The sequence below is a fragment of the Anas platyrhynchos genome, chromosome 1, assembly GCF_047663525.1.
Source record: "Anas platyrhynchos isolate ZD024472 breed Pekin duck chromosome 1, IASCAAS_PekinDuck_T2T, whole genome shotgun sequence".
NCBI lineage: Eukaryota > Metazoa > Chordata > Aves > Anseriformes > Anatidae > Anas > Anas platyrhynchos.
Window position 1 is genome coordinate 71,674,759 of NC_092587.1, and position 13,066 is coordinate 71,687,824.

At 37.2% G+C, this 13,066-nt stretch overlaps 1 protein-coding gene across 8 annotated transcripts in view; it reads right to left on the bottom strand.

Annotated features, from left to right (window-relative positions):
* ATXN10 (ataxin 10) overlaps positions 1-13,066 on the bottom strand; it is a 106,981-nt gene that overhangs the window by 35,733 nt on the left and 58,182 nt on the right. For 7 of the 8 annotated variants that reach the window (XM_072041181.1, XM_072041203.1, XM_072041173.1 and 4 more), the window contains one exon: positions 12,011-12,180. In XM_072041181.1, the coding sequence (XP_071897282.1) occupies positions 12,011-12,180 (170 nt within the window). Of the gene's footprint in view, positions 1-10,758; positions 10,847-12,010; positions 12,181-13,066 lie in introns of all 8 variants that reach the window. The other variant, XR_003495814.3, reaches the window with a different exon arrangement.

A 13,066-nucleotide genomic window follows, 5' to 3' on the forward strand; every position in this document is an offset into this window, starting at 1 on the left:
CAACCTGTGACACTGTACTATGCAAATCTCTCTCAAATATCTAGTTTAAAAGAACAAAACATGAACACAGAGAATACTGAATGCCAACTAGGATGATGCTTAAAAACCCTTTGGTGCAGCAATGTTTTACTTAATCTATAGCAATGGGCAAGGAAGGATTTTTGCTTTCACAATGTTTGCTTGTAACCCTGTCTCCTCAAAATTATATATTCGTGTTTATTATGATTTCCTATGAAATCTCTTTATTAATTTATCGGATTTGACAAACATTTCCCAAGTTGCTATCTATTCACAGTTGTAGTATGCACTTCTTTTAACTTTGAAAGAACACCCTTCATAGGTTACCTGCATCTCAAATACTAGAACTACATATTTAACAGAGCAGCACTAGGTCAGCACCACCAGGGCAGCTCTCTGCATTCCCAGCTTCTATCAATTATATCGCCACAGAGAATTTGCGGTGCTGCTAACTTGTTGAGGGGTGCAAGAGAGGAACAGCAAGTCTGTTGGCTGCAAGTAGTCATGGGTCACTCTGTCCTTCCATTCCCACTGCCCCCAGCCCCACAGGGGTCAGGAAATACACTTTGACCAGAGTTTGTTTTTCTTTTCTTTCTTATATAAGTATGATCTTATGAGTTAATCACAGTCTCCCCTTCCTGCTGCAGAAATTATAAAAACAAAACAGAATTAGGTTTTTGGCTGCCCATGTGCTAAAGGAATAATATATCATAACACCAATGTCACACCAGTCTATCGACTCATTTCAACAAGTAGCAAAAACAAAACACTTTTCTGTTCTTTAATATTTCTCAAGTGTTAACTATGATCAACAGATTCAAATCTTAAATACTGCAATAGACACGTATAAAAGGATGTGGAGTGCATAAACTCCAAAAGTGCCTAGAATGAAGAATTTTTATACTGTTTTTGACTTCCAAAGATTAGAAATACAATTTTACCAGAACTCAACACATACAGCACATAGGCTGTTAGTGTAATTGCTCATCTGGTGGGAGGGAAAAGCAGCCTTTACTACTATTTTATCTCGTACCCTCTAATTTTATCTTATTGCTTTCACCTGCAAAGCACAATAAATGTAGCAAGTCAAGTCACTAAGTCACTTAATGGACCCACGTCTTTTACGGCGAATTTGTGAGCTGTTTTCCAGGTCTGATACCAATATTTTTCCATTTACAAATCTGAATGATGTAGGAACTATACAGAAAATTTTGTTCCAAAATAACAAGAAAAGTCAAGCTTCAGTATCCAGATATATCACTCTCTTCAATAAGTGACGTATCCATATTTGAGAAAATAATTAGAAGCCTGGTAACAAATAAGTGAAAATGAAACTATCTGGGACGGTTTATGTTCGAAAGGCTGCACAATTCCAACAGACCCATTTCCTCTACACTGAAACATGATCATGACATGCTGAAAAAATAAGCTTAACATTCTCTTCGAGCACCAGCGTCACTAAAATGAATTCAAGGATTGCCATGCTGAACAGCAAGGAGCAGAACACTGTAGAACTACAATTCAGTACAAACAGCATCACCTAATGGCAGATATTCAAAATTGCATGTTACACTCCATTTTCCTTTCTCTTCCCCCCCAAAAATAGGGTAAAGAGGGGAAAAAAAATAAATGCTCGGTTTCTTCCTAAAGACTAGGTGCTCTGATTTGGCCTCATGTGTTCAAGTTTCAGCAAACAATTTTCTGGGCTGGAAAGAGAATGTATATTGGTTGAAGACAAACAGGCAAAGAGAGCTGAAGGCTCACAGCTGCTTTTTTGAGAAGGAAAAAGCCAGACTGAAGTCTTCGACACATTACAGCTCTAGAGAATCTGATGAAAGGCTACCACAGGAGTCCTTTTGTACACATTTGGTACAGATGTACAAAGGCACAAAAGTCTCCATGTGCTCTTTACACTGAATGTTGCACAAAGAACCACTAAAACCAATAGTTACTGCAGCAAATTCATCACAAAATGTGATCTATCACATATGTCATGCTCCATTATTTCCCTACTGAAACTATTTCATTGGTGCTTCCAAAATATGAACTGAACTAACAGATTACAAGTCATGCTGATCAAATCTCAGCATCCAAGAAAACAGAAAAAACTCATTTTTTTGCTTGCACCTATGTTTACAAACTTTAGGATTGTCATAAAAAATAGAAGCTGAGAAACTTCAGTATCTCCAAACAATACCCCAAGCTATAGTAACTATCTAGGAAACAGATTAACAGATGACTGATTCATGTGGTTCACAGATAATTAAAACAGCAAACACATCCTCTTGTACATGCAAAGGAAGAGAAAGTTGTATTTATCCAAAGGGAACATATTCAACACTCAAAGCATTATATCATCATCCCATTGTGAAGTCTGGTGAGCTTTTTAAAAAAAAAAAAAATTATATGTGTGATGGCAGTCAAGAAAAGACAAGGGGAAATACAAAGTTCATGCTGGGGTTGGAACAATGGAAAACAACACAAAACTAATGAAATTGGCTGTTATAGTAATGGAAAATATATGTCACTCATATCTGACACCAATAAAACTGGAAAGAATTTGGATTAACAGTTCAAATCTGAGCTAGAGAAGAAGTATTCAAAAAGGTAAATAGTCTTCCACAGATGATGGTCTTGCCCCCAGCAATTAATAATATGTGCAAAAAGCAGGAAGCGCACAGTAACCCCTTTCCTGCGATACAGGCCACTGTAAGTCTTTTGAACCTACTTTTTGTATTATGTTAGCCACATTAGAAGGTGGTGATTTTATTAACAGTTTTCACAACACTGAGCATCCCAACCAAATTCCATTCTTCACCTAGGAAAGAAGAAACATTGCTGGCTGATAGATTGCTCTTCACTTAGCTCTGAGTGGTATATGGAACCAAAAATAAAAAATAAAAATTGAAAAGAAAACAAATAACTTCTTTCTTAATACTGCAAATACTTTGCAAGCTACTATAATTTTAACATTCCACGATGTCTTATTAAAGCATCTGAATCCAAGCTTGGAGAAGTAAAAAACAAGTTGTCATGACTTCCATACTCATTCTCTAGAAATTAGGACACATCACCTCTTATTTTCATTGTCACAAAATACAAACATGGAAAATGAAATGACCAGGTTGATCGAGACATCTGAGAAAAGTAAAAGACATTTTCTGATTTTAGTAGACTTTAGATCAGGGCATTTGCTAAAAAGATGCCAACAGTATTCTTGAAGAGAGAGTGTGGCTGTAAAGCCCAAGAGAACACTCATTTGTGTCATGAGGGCAATAGTAATACACTGTACAAACTGCCTGCAAAAACCAAGGACATCTTATTAAAACCCACACATTATACAAGTATGCTGATTTATTCTGGTTTTACAGAGATAATTCCAGGCAACAATGACTGCCACACAGTGCACATTCCAGGTAAGTATTACATCAGGCTGTTCTATAAACCAAGTCTAAAAAGCCTGTAACAGAATGAAATGTTCTCCAGCAAACACTGAATTTAATTCATGTCTGCCACGTGCTTTATGAATATAATTCAGCCTACTAGACTGATAAATAAGTTGTAGGAACTTCTGAGAATTCTTCCTTATAAAGGTCAATATCTTTTTAGATTTTGGTCTGCATTAAAATGAGTCCACAAGCTACTTGTTTTGAAGAGGCACATTAAATATCAGTGTTACATACGCAGCTTCAAGCACTTGGAATAAGTGCTTATAACTGCTTGAAAAAAGTATGGAAACAAGAGTTTGACTATGGCACACTGAGCTTTTTAAAGAGTCCGGTGCTGCACCACTATGGTAATAAGCTTCAACACTAAATAGGGTTCAAAAAAAGAACAGGCCAACAGGCCTAGAAGTTGGTACTGACTGTTTAGAAATATATGCACAGTCATCTTGTTTTAATTTTGAATCTCAGAAGACATCTAGCCATTTTACTCTTTTCTAGCACTCCCGTCCATTTAAATTAATTGCTTTGATTTAAACTTCTAGAACAATCCAACATCTTAATTTAAAACACTATGAACATCAAAAGAACGATCCTCCTTGCACGATGTTTCTTTTACTCCATAGCACCCCAGTTCTGTTCTTGCTTCTGGCAAATGTATGTTGCATAAAACCATTATTCAACAGTCACATTCACATAGCCAGAAGAAAATCTGTATTACATTTGTGTATATTTGATGTTTGGTCAGAGTCTCAGCCTATGATTCTTGAGAACATATATGGATTGATCTTTATGCCCCTTTATCTGTTAGATGATAATTAGAGTAATCCTCCACACAACGCAGGCCAATGATAATCAGTACTAGAAAGGAAATATGGTACTCTGCATATGCCAACCTTCACCTCATCATTGAGGATATCCAGACAATCAATATGTGAAGGTGTGTGTACATAGTATACAATTTATATACAAACTGGAAAGTGTTTCAAATAAAAACTAAGAAAAAAACAACAAAAATAGATTATGAGCTATTAGAGATATCTTTGATATGAAAATGTGACTGCACCTAGTGCACCTAAGGTATTTGCAAGAGGAAAGTTTCAACACCCTATATGATCAAAGCTTCAAGTGTAATGTGTCAAGATGTACAAGTCACAAGGAGCAACTGGGTCAACCGGATCAATCGCCAAACATTGGTGGAGGGGAGTGGGGAGTAGGGACAGGTCATGATTGAACATTAATTTGTTGCCTACATAGGGGCAACATAACAGAACAGAGCATTGTATTAGTCTCTAACAACAAATGAATCACATTTGCATAAATAGAATTAGCACCTTATAAACTATACTGCATGAGGCATGCATCTCTGATCTCAGGGAATAAACACCAACTCTTTATTACTCATATTGTTCCACCACTTAGAGATCTCATTTTTTAAAAATTATTAAAAACAAACAGTCTCCAGCACGTGGATGAAAATCTTTAGTGGATTTGGCACTTCACTAAGACGTTCTGATTGGGATATGAGCTGAAGACTAACATAAAATCCATATAGGAATAGGACTAGAAACAGTTACATTATATGTTGCAACAGATACTTTAAAGACCCTCAAACTTTCTACTGGTGGTATCTCAATACCATGTAGGCACATAGCTTATTTCCATAGCAAAACCTAGGCTTTTAAAGCACTTTTGTGAGAAAATCGATTTTAAGCTTTAATGATGACTTTTACAGTGCTATAGCTAGACAAAACTTAAAGGGCTGAAACGTGCAGCACCCTGAACGTTCTTTTAGTAAAGCCTCAAAACATACAGATAGCTAAAATACCAGAATGGTCCCATCCAAACACTTCAGTCAGTTAAACTCTGCATATTTTTACAGTTAAGCATGCAAAAATTCACCGCTTTACAGAGTTCCAACCCAAAAGACTCCTCTTTTTTTGCTCAACTTTAAACCAAGAAATGTTTCAATTTTAGGAATGTTTTATGTTAGGAAAAAACAAACACATTGATTTATTTCTTTAGAAATTTTGTATTGACAGCTTAATTCTATTCTCTCTGTCTCAACTTTGCATGTAGATAAATGTGGGATGATCTTCATTGTAAGTAATTCTAAATACTCCCATGCCCTGCCGGGAGGAATAGAATTACTTAAAACAGTTAAGTTAAACCTGAACAACTGTAACAGATAAGCACATAAAATCTTCAAGACAAACATAGGTGAGAAAAAGCCATTTGTAAAAATAAAGCAAGCTATTAGTCTTCAGTTTTAAACCTTCTATTTTATAGTGACTACAGCAAGAGGACTAAGTTAAGATCCTGAATGGTGACAATTTGATCTATGAATACTGGCATCTTTTTCTAAGAGCATTCTAACTGGATTCACTGCACACCCTGTCCCAGTGAAGGAGAGAAAGGAAAACTGAATTCCAAACAAGACAAATCTTGTTCATATTTTCAGGCAGAACAGTCTTCAAATTAAGGGACAAGTCTTATATAAAATAATTTGGCTTAAAGGTATATTAAAAAGAGCCAAGTTATGTTAAACGGCATCCAAATCTTTTACTTGTTACTTTGGTTAAGATTAATGTAAACTGTAGAAGCTTTTTTTTTTTCATTTTCTCACCAAAAAAAAAACCAAAAAAAAAACAACAACCACAACACCTTCCTTTTCTCACCATTGCATTGACAAAAAGAAGAAAAAAATATATTAACAGAACTATCGCAGTCACCTCAAATAATAAACAGGCATGTCAAAAAAAATTTCCCTCATAAATTGTTCACCTCATTAGAATGATACCATTTAGGTAAGAAGGTGCCGGTCAGAGATACCAAAGACAACTCCATATTTTTTCCTACAGAAACAACAGAATAACATTACCAATAAAAAACATTCTGAAATCAATATCCTATCAGCATGTCCATCAGCATCCCAATTAACCAACATGTTCTTGGCATTAGGATATGGATTGCTTTCTTTCCTTTTAAAGTGATCAGTTTTGTTTATGTCATATTAAGAAGAGACATCTCAAAAATATACCCATGCAGATTCACCAGTCTGCAGGGGACAGAGATCTCTCAGTGGGTATCAAATTGGCCCAGGATATTAACTTTACTGTTAGACAAAGTAAGCAAGTAGTAATAAGCTATCATATCAGTAATAACAGTGAAAGACATCAAAGCCAGCACAACCAGATTACGGCTCCAAACTCAAGCTAACTGCTTTGTTCTTACTAAATTAGGCTTAACCTTCCATTCAGAAACACCAGGATTTTTCCCTTCACAATCTCTCTCAAAAGGTAACTGTACAGAATGGTCTCATCATGCTGCTGTTCTGCCAGCTGGCAGCTTTACCTTTGCAATGAACACAGCCTGTCTCACATTTAGTTTATTCCAGACAACTTTGCATCCCTCAGTGATGGTTTTCACTGGACAGAAACCCCAAGTGATTCAGATTCCCCTGATTGATCTCAGATGTAACAGTGAACTACAGTTGAAGAGTGAATAAAGATGGCAATTTCACTTTGTTATGCCTTCTACTTCCTTTCAGTTTCCTATTTACTAACTCCAGCAAGGTTATGTGATTTAAGTCTAGGCAATTCCTCTCTTTTTATAAAAGGAGGAGGGAGGAGAGAAGAGGGAGAAGGAAGGAAACAAGGCAGAGTAATGTCTACATTATTCTGTTGATTATTCCAGTACTGATGACATTTACTACTAAATGAAACCTGTTATTTTAAACAAGTCACACTGCATAAACATCTAACAATATAAACAACACTTTAGGGAAAGTTAATAAGGTTGTTCAGAGCAGTGTCACAATAGGGAACAAAATTAGTCATCTGAAAATCAATGCCTAAGACATACCCCCAGGTAAACAGCATAGATTATGTCCACATGGCAACACTGAGGTGTTCAGAAGGCAAAGCAAACAAGGTGAGATGATTTTGGTGGAATTTTCACTTTTCCTTTTGACAACTTCATTCATCAACCACCAGCCAAAACCCCACTCCTTGGTCAGCCTGGGAGTTCACCTCCTTCCTTCCTGTATATTTGATTAAATGCATCTTTGTGAAAGAAGCACAAATCACAAGCTACAGGACTGCCCCAGTAATCCTGCTGACCAGAGCTGAGCCAATAAATGATGTTGTTTTGCGACTCTGTGAGAGCATATTTAAGAAAGGGGAAAAAAATGCTGCTCTACACAGCAGCTGGGAGAGTGAGAGGAGTGAGAAACAGCCTTGCAGGCACCAAGGTTGGTGAATAAGAAGGGGGAGAGGTGCTCCAGGCGCCAGAGCAGAAGTCCCCTGTGGCCTGTGGTGTGGACCATGGTGGAGCAGGCTGTCCCCCTGCGGCCCATGGAGTACCACGGTGGAGCAGGGTTCCATGCTGTAGCCTGTGGAGGAGCCTCCAGTGGAGCAGGTGGATGTTGCCTGGAGGAGGCTGCAGCCCATGGAGAGCCCCCGCAGGAGCAGATTCCAGGCCTGAGAGGAGACCATTCAGGAGCAGGTGACCTGGCAGGAGCCAGGATCCCCCCTGTGGGGGATCCAGGTTGGAGCAGTTTGCTCCTGAGGGATGGACCCCATGGTACGGACACATATCTGGAGCAGTTCTTGAAGAGCTGCTGCCTGTAGGCAGCCTGCACCTGATCAGTTCAGCAAGGACTGCATCCTGTGGGAGGGACCTCACAGCACAGGGGACGAGAGAGACCAAGAAGGAGCGGCAGAGAAGAAGCACTATAGACTAACCATAACCCCCAGAGGGTGGATGGGGAGGAAGGTGCTTTTAGTTTCTTTCCTTTGTTTTTCACTTCTCTAGCTTGTTAGTAATGAGCAATAAATCTTACTATCTCCCTATGCTGAGTCTGTTTTGCCCGTTACAATAATTACTGCATGATCTTCCTGTCCTTATCTCAACCCTTGAGCCCTTTTCATCGTATTTTCTCCCCGTTCCTCTTTGAGGAGGGAGAGTGAGAGAGCGGTTGTGGTGGAGCTCGGCTGCCCACCCAAGTAAAAACCACCACACCCACATGTATGACAATAACTGGACAGCTTTTCCTCCTACAGCGAAGAACAGAAAGCACAGAACTGCACACCCAGTGGAGGATTTTTGCAAGTTCAACATCCAATTAGCTCAACAATTGGTATCTTGCATACAACCATTTTATTTGTTCTTCTCTCCTCTTCCTGGAAATACATCTGCAATTCAGGACTGTTCAGTAAAAGAAACAAAGGAAATAATCCTACCTTATGAAGAGTTACCTCAAGTACTACTGGTTGCTTATTCTTAATTATGACAGCACTCAGTAAAAACCATGCAATGACAATCCTTTTTTCTGTAAGGCATGTTAGAGATGCCAGAATGTACTGCTGCCAGCATGTACCCAACTTCTATCAGTCCAAACTGAACATGTTATCAAACACTTTTATTACAAATATCAATCCATCCAGCCTAACAAAACATGGAAGTGGGCAGTAAGCTTGGCAAGACCAATTTTAATAACTGCATCTCAGTTTATAGCTTGAATTTCTGTCCACTCCCTTATATCTTCAGAACTTGTCACAATAGCGTAAGTAAAACTATGAGGAAGAAAGTTGTACGGAATGCATTCCTAATTCTAACAGAGTAGAAGATAAAGAATGCATTATAAAAACAAAGAACTTTTAAAAACAAAATGAACAAGTAATAAAGCACCGGTAAGGAATTTTGCTGTTCCAAAGTATTACAAGATTTTTCACCACTGCCAGAACAGAACACTAAGACCCTGCAACTACTGTTCTTACAGCAGGTGGAGACAACAGATGGAGACAGAGAAGAAGCATTTGCAGAGTAATTAACCCCCCACTACTGGCACTCTCTGTTTTAAAGCAACAGAACTGTAACTACTTCTCCATGCAGTACAACTGCACTGTCATGCTTCAGGACACAGACTGCATGAGTTGTAGGCTGGCTCAAGACCCACTTCCTGGACAACATGCAGGTTATCACTTGGCTCTTAAAGATGCCCCAGAAACAGTAATGCAACTCTGTCCACTCAGACGGCTTAGTCCAACCCACCATTTGAGCCCAGAGTCATCGGGAGCTACTTATTTTTTCAGAACAAGTTAGGCAGGCCGATGTCATGCATGGATCACTAAGGTTACACTGTTTAAAATGCATATAGCTCCTATTATATTAGTGCTTTTATTATTAGGTGTGTGATTACTGCATGTATTAATGCTTTATTATTGTTACTAGGAAAAGAGGTCTACGGGGACTGAAAGTTACAGAGAAATATTAGAGAAAACAAGCGTGAAAGCCTCAGCTCATTAAAGAGAGTTAGGATATTAACAGGTTTTCATAAGCCACATGTCATCGTCTCATGCCAGGCAAACAGCAAAACTGACTGAAGGGGAAGTCACTTCCCATCTTGTGCCACAGTAAGTCATGCAAAAGCAACAGCCAATGTTATAGCCCGAGGTCTCAGCCACATTGATAAGATACTTGGTTTGTTATATAAAACACAACCTACCTTGCATTTTATCTTATTTTTGCTCTGTAGATGCAGTACTGTATATAAAAATAAGACCTACAGTGTGAGATATTATTCTGAAGAGGGAGTCTGAAGAGAGACTTAGGAACTCGGTAACCAACTTATTTCCGTTCAGTTCTAGGTATGACAAATGCATCACTTTGAAATATTCATTCATGTCTCAAAACTGCAGTTTTCTTAGTTCTGCAATGAGATGGGGGCTATTTGCCTCATCTTCACAAGCATGTGTTTATGTATGGACACTGCCTTAAAAATGACAAGTGCATTTATTATAAGAAATTTAAAATGCATGAGATATACTGAAGGTATACATGTGTTATCATACTGTTGGCATTTCTAAAGTTTCAACAACACTCAAATAACATTCCATGATAGCATTCCACAATATCACACAGAAGAATCTAAGTAATTTTCATGACAGCATAAAGCAATAATATTTGCAAGCAATTTAAGACAAGTTAATATCCAGCTTCCACTGAAATCACTGTCTGCATGCCTAATCGCTCCAGGGGCCTTTGAAAATGCCAGCAAAAATGAACATAAGCAGTAGAATCAACACTTTCAAAATGAAACCAAGCTCCACCTCCCACCCCCAATATCATAAGGTATTCCATAAAACCACATTTAATTTACTTAAATACCTATTACATCATAAGGGGTCAGACAGAGAGCTAAAGAAGAGCATATAACAGGATTAATAATTTTTCAGAAGTATTCAAATTCTTCATTCTATATGGAAACACGAATGGGAAAAGGGATCATCATTACCATATTTCTCATCCATATGCCTGTATTATTACCACATGTGGAACATGGAACAGGCTAGCATTTATCAGATTTTCCATCCTTCCATCCTCTAGGAAAAAATAAAAAGACTAAACTGGAGCTGTCTGTCATACACTATGAAAACGCCCTACTGCTGATTATAAATATCTACCTTGGTAGACACTGCAGCAGTTGAAAACAGATTTGATCACATCAGTACAAAAGAAAGTATCATATTTGTAAAATGAAGAAATCACAAAGAATATATTTATGAAACAAGCTTCTAGCAGATTGATTTTTCAGTACTCACTATCTTGATAACTCCTTGGTAACACAGAATTAGACTCAGTATCTCATCGTATGCAATTTCCTGCACAGTAACTAGTATTAGTTATTGTATTTTTAGTACTTGCTGACATGGGCCTCATTTAAGCACCATAAGAGGGAAGTAAAGGTACTCCATTATCTTCTCTACTCATTCTTTGATACACTCTTGTATGCTTTTCATCTTTTACCCTAAAAACTGCTTCTTTGAGAGCAGGTGAAAATTTTGATTCAAATTAATAAAATAATAAAACAACTGTCTACATATTTCCCTGTACACTGCAACCTGTTTGATTTTCTTAATTTCAGCAGGAAATGCAGTAATTATAAATGTTGTCTTATGGTTCATCTGAGCACTTAAGTTAGTTTACAAAATCTTGGAGGAAAGTTTCATAGTTAAAAACATTCTGCTGTTCCCCTTTTTTTCCTCACCGGAAAGCAAAATCGATTTTCCATAAAGAAATTCCAAAGATAAAGGGATCAAAGTGATTTGAAGGAAGCAGACCTACATTTTTTAAAGGGCATGAAAAATTAAAGGGAAATAAAAAATCAACAGGGACTAATTTAAAGATTAAAATTAAGTTTGTGCAATAATTGCCACCTATTTTCCTTCAAAGTGATGTTGAAGTTTAGTCTCAGACATTTTAAACAACATGCAAATATGAAAACAATTAAGAAATCAGGCACTGACTTGCAGTCTACAGGACTGATGCAAAGTGTAGACAGGCACACATTATACCGCTATTAAAAAGTTAACATACCTATGACAGTACTTCAAGTACACTCCAAAAAAAATCACCTCTTTTATAAACCCAGTTTTAACCTCTATTTATAGAACAACAATATATTTTAATCAGTAATTAAAGTCATGGGTTAATGTAGGCATCTGTTCACATGTGAGGGTTTTGTGAGAAAAAAAGCATAAACTTACCTTGTCTTGGTTTTCCTTACTTTTGTAACACAAATTTCCAATCAAACGAATGAGATGAGATTTAAAACCCACAGCTGGATGTGAAATTTCCTCTTGCCCTGTCATTGCATGTGTAGCAGTGAAAATATTTACAGCCTGTTTCCCAGCAAGATGAGTTAATCTCAGGGTATCTACAGAAAACAAGAACATCTTATTTCATTACCAAATGAAAACTAGTATTACTTTGCAAAGAACTTTACTACCATTTCTTAATTGTTTCTTTCAAGGAAGTCAACATAATTTCATATATTTAGGAATATATCAAAAGGACTTCACAAGTTTCCTTAATTTCTATTTCTTAATTTCTGTCAGTATATACCATACAAGGCCGTCCCCAAGGTCAGAAGGTATTCTGTAATCCTTTTCACACACTTACATATGTTACACATCTTTATGTCAACCATCTTTATTTGCACAGTCACAACTTGTGGGCTGTTGATAATTGTGGCATCATAAATGCAATCTGCTTCTTAGTTTAAAAAAGACATTTTCTAGAAAAACTTGTTTTAGTTCAAACACACATCAACAAAACTTATAGAATTACATTTTTCTTTCTTCTCCAGCCTGTTCCAGTTCTGTAGGATAAGAAAGGATTTGCATTTAGCATCTTGATGCATCATGATAAAACACTGACCGTCATAATTGTGTCAACTGGGAAATAGTGATTTATATGTATGTAGAGCAACTAGGATTTTATTTTTTTTCCTGAGATGGTCAGAGGAAGAAGGGAAACTCATATAGTACATTTTATAATCTGTGAAAACAACATTCTACAAAGACCAGACCACGAAGAAAAATTGAAATATGAACATCTGAGAATTCATACATCTGAGAAGTGAATTCACTAAAGGGTGTACCAATATTTAAAAATTAAGAAGTACTTTTCCTTTAAAGCAACCTGCAATACTGACAGGTGGCCCAATGTGCCACTGTCCCTCAGGCAACTGAACGACAAATTGATGCTTCAGGCAACTTCATTGGAACAATAAAAATGTAGCAAAAACAGGTTATATCACT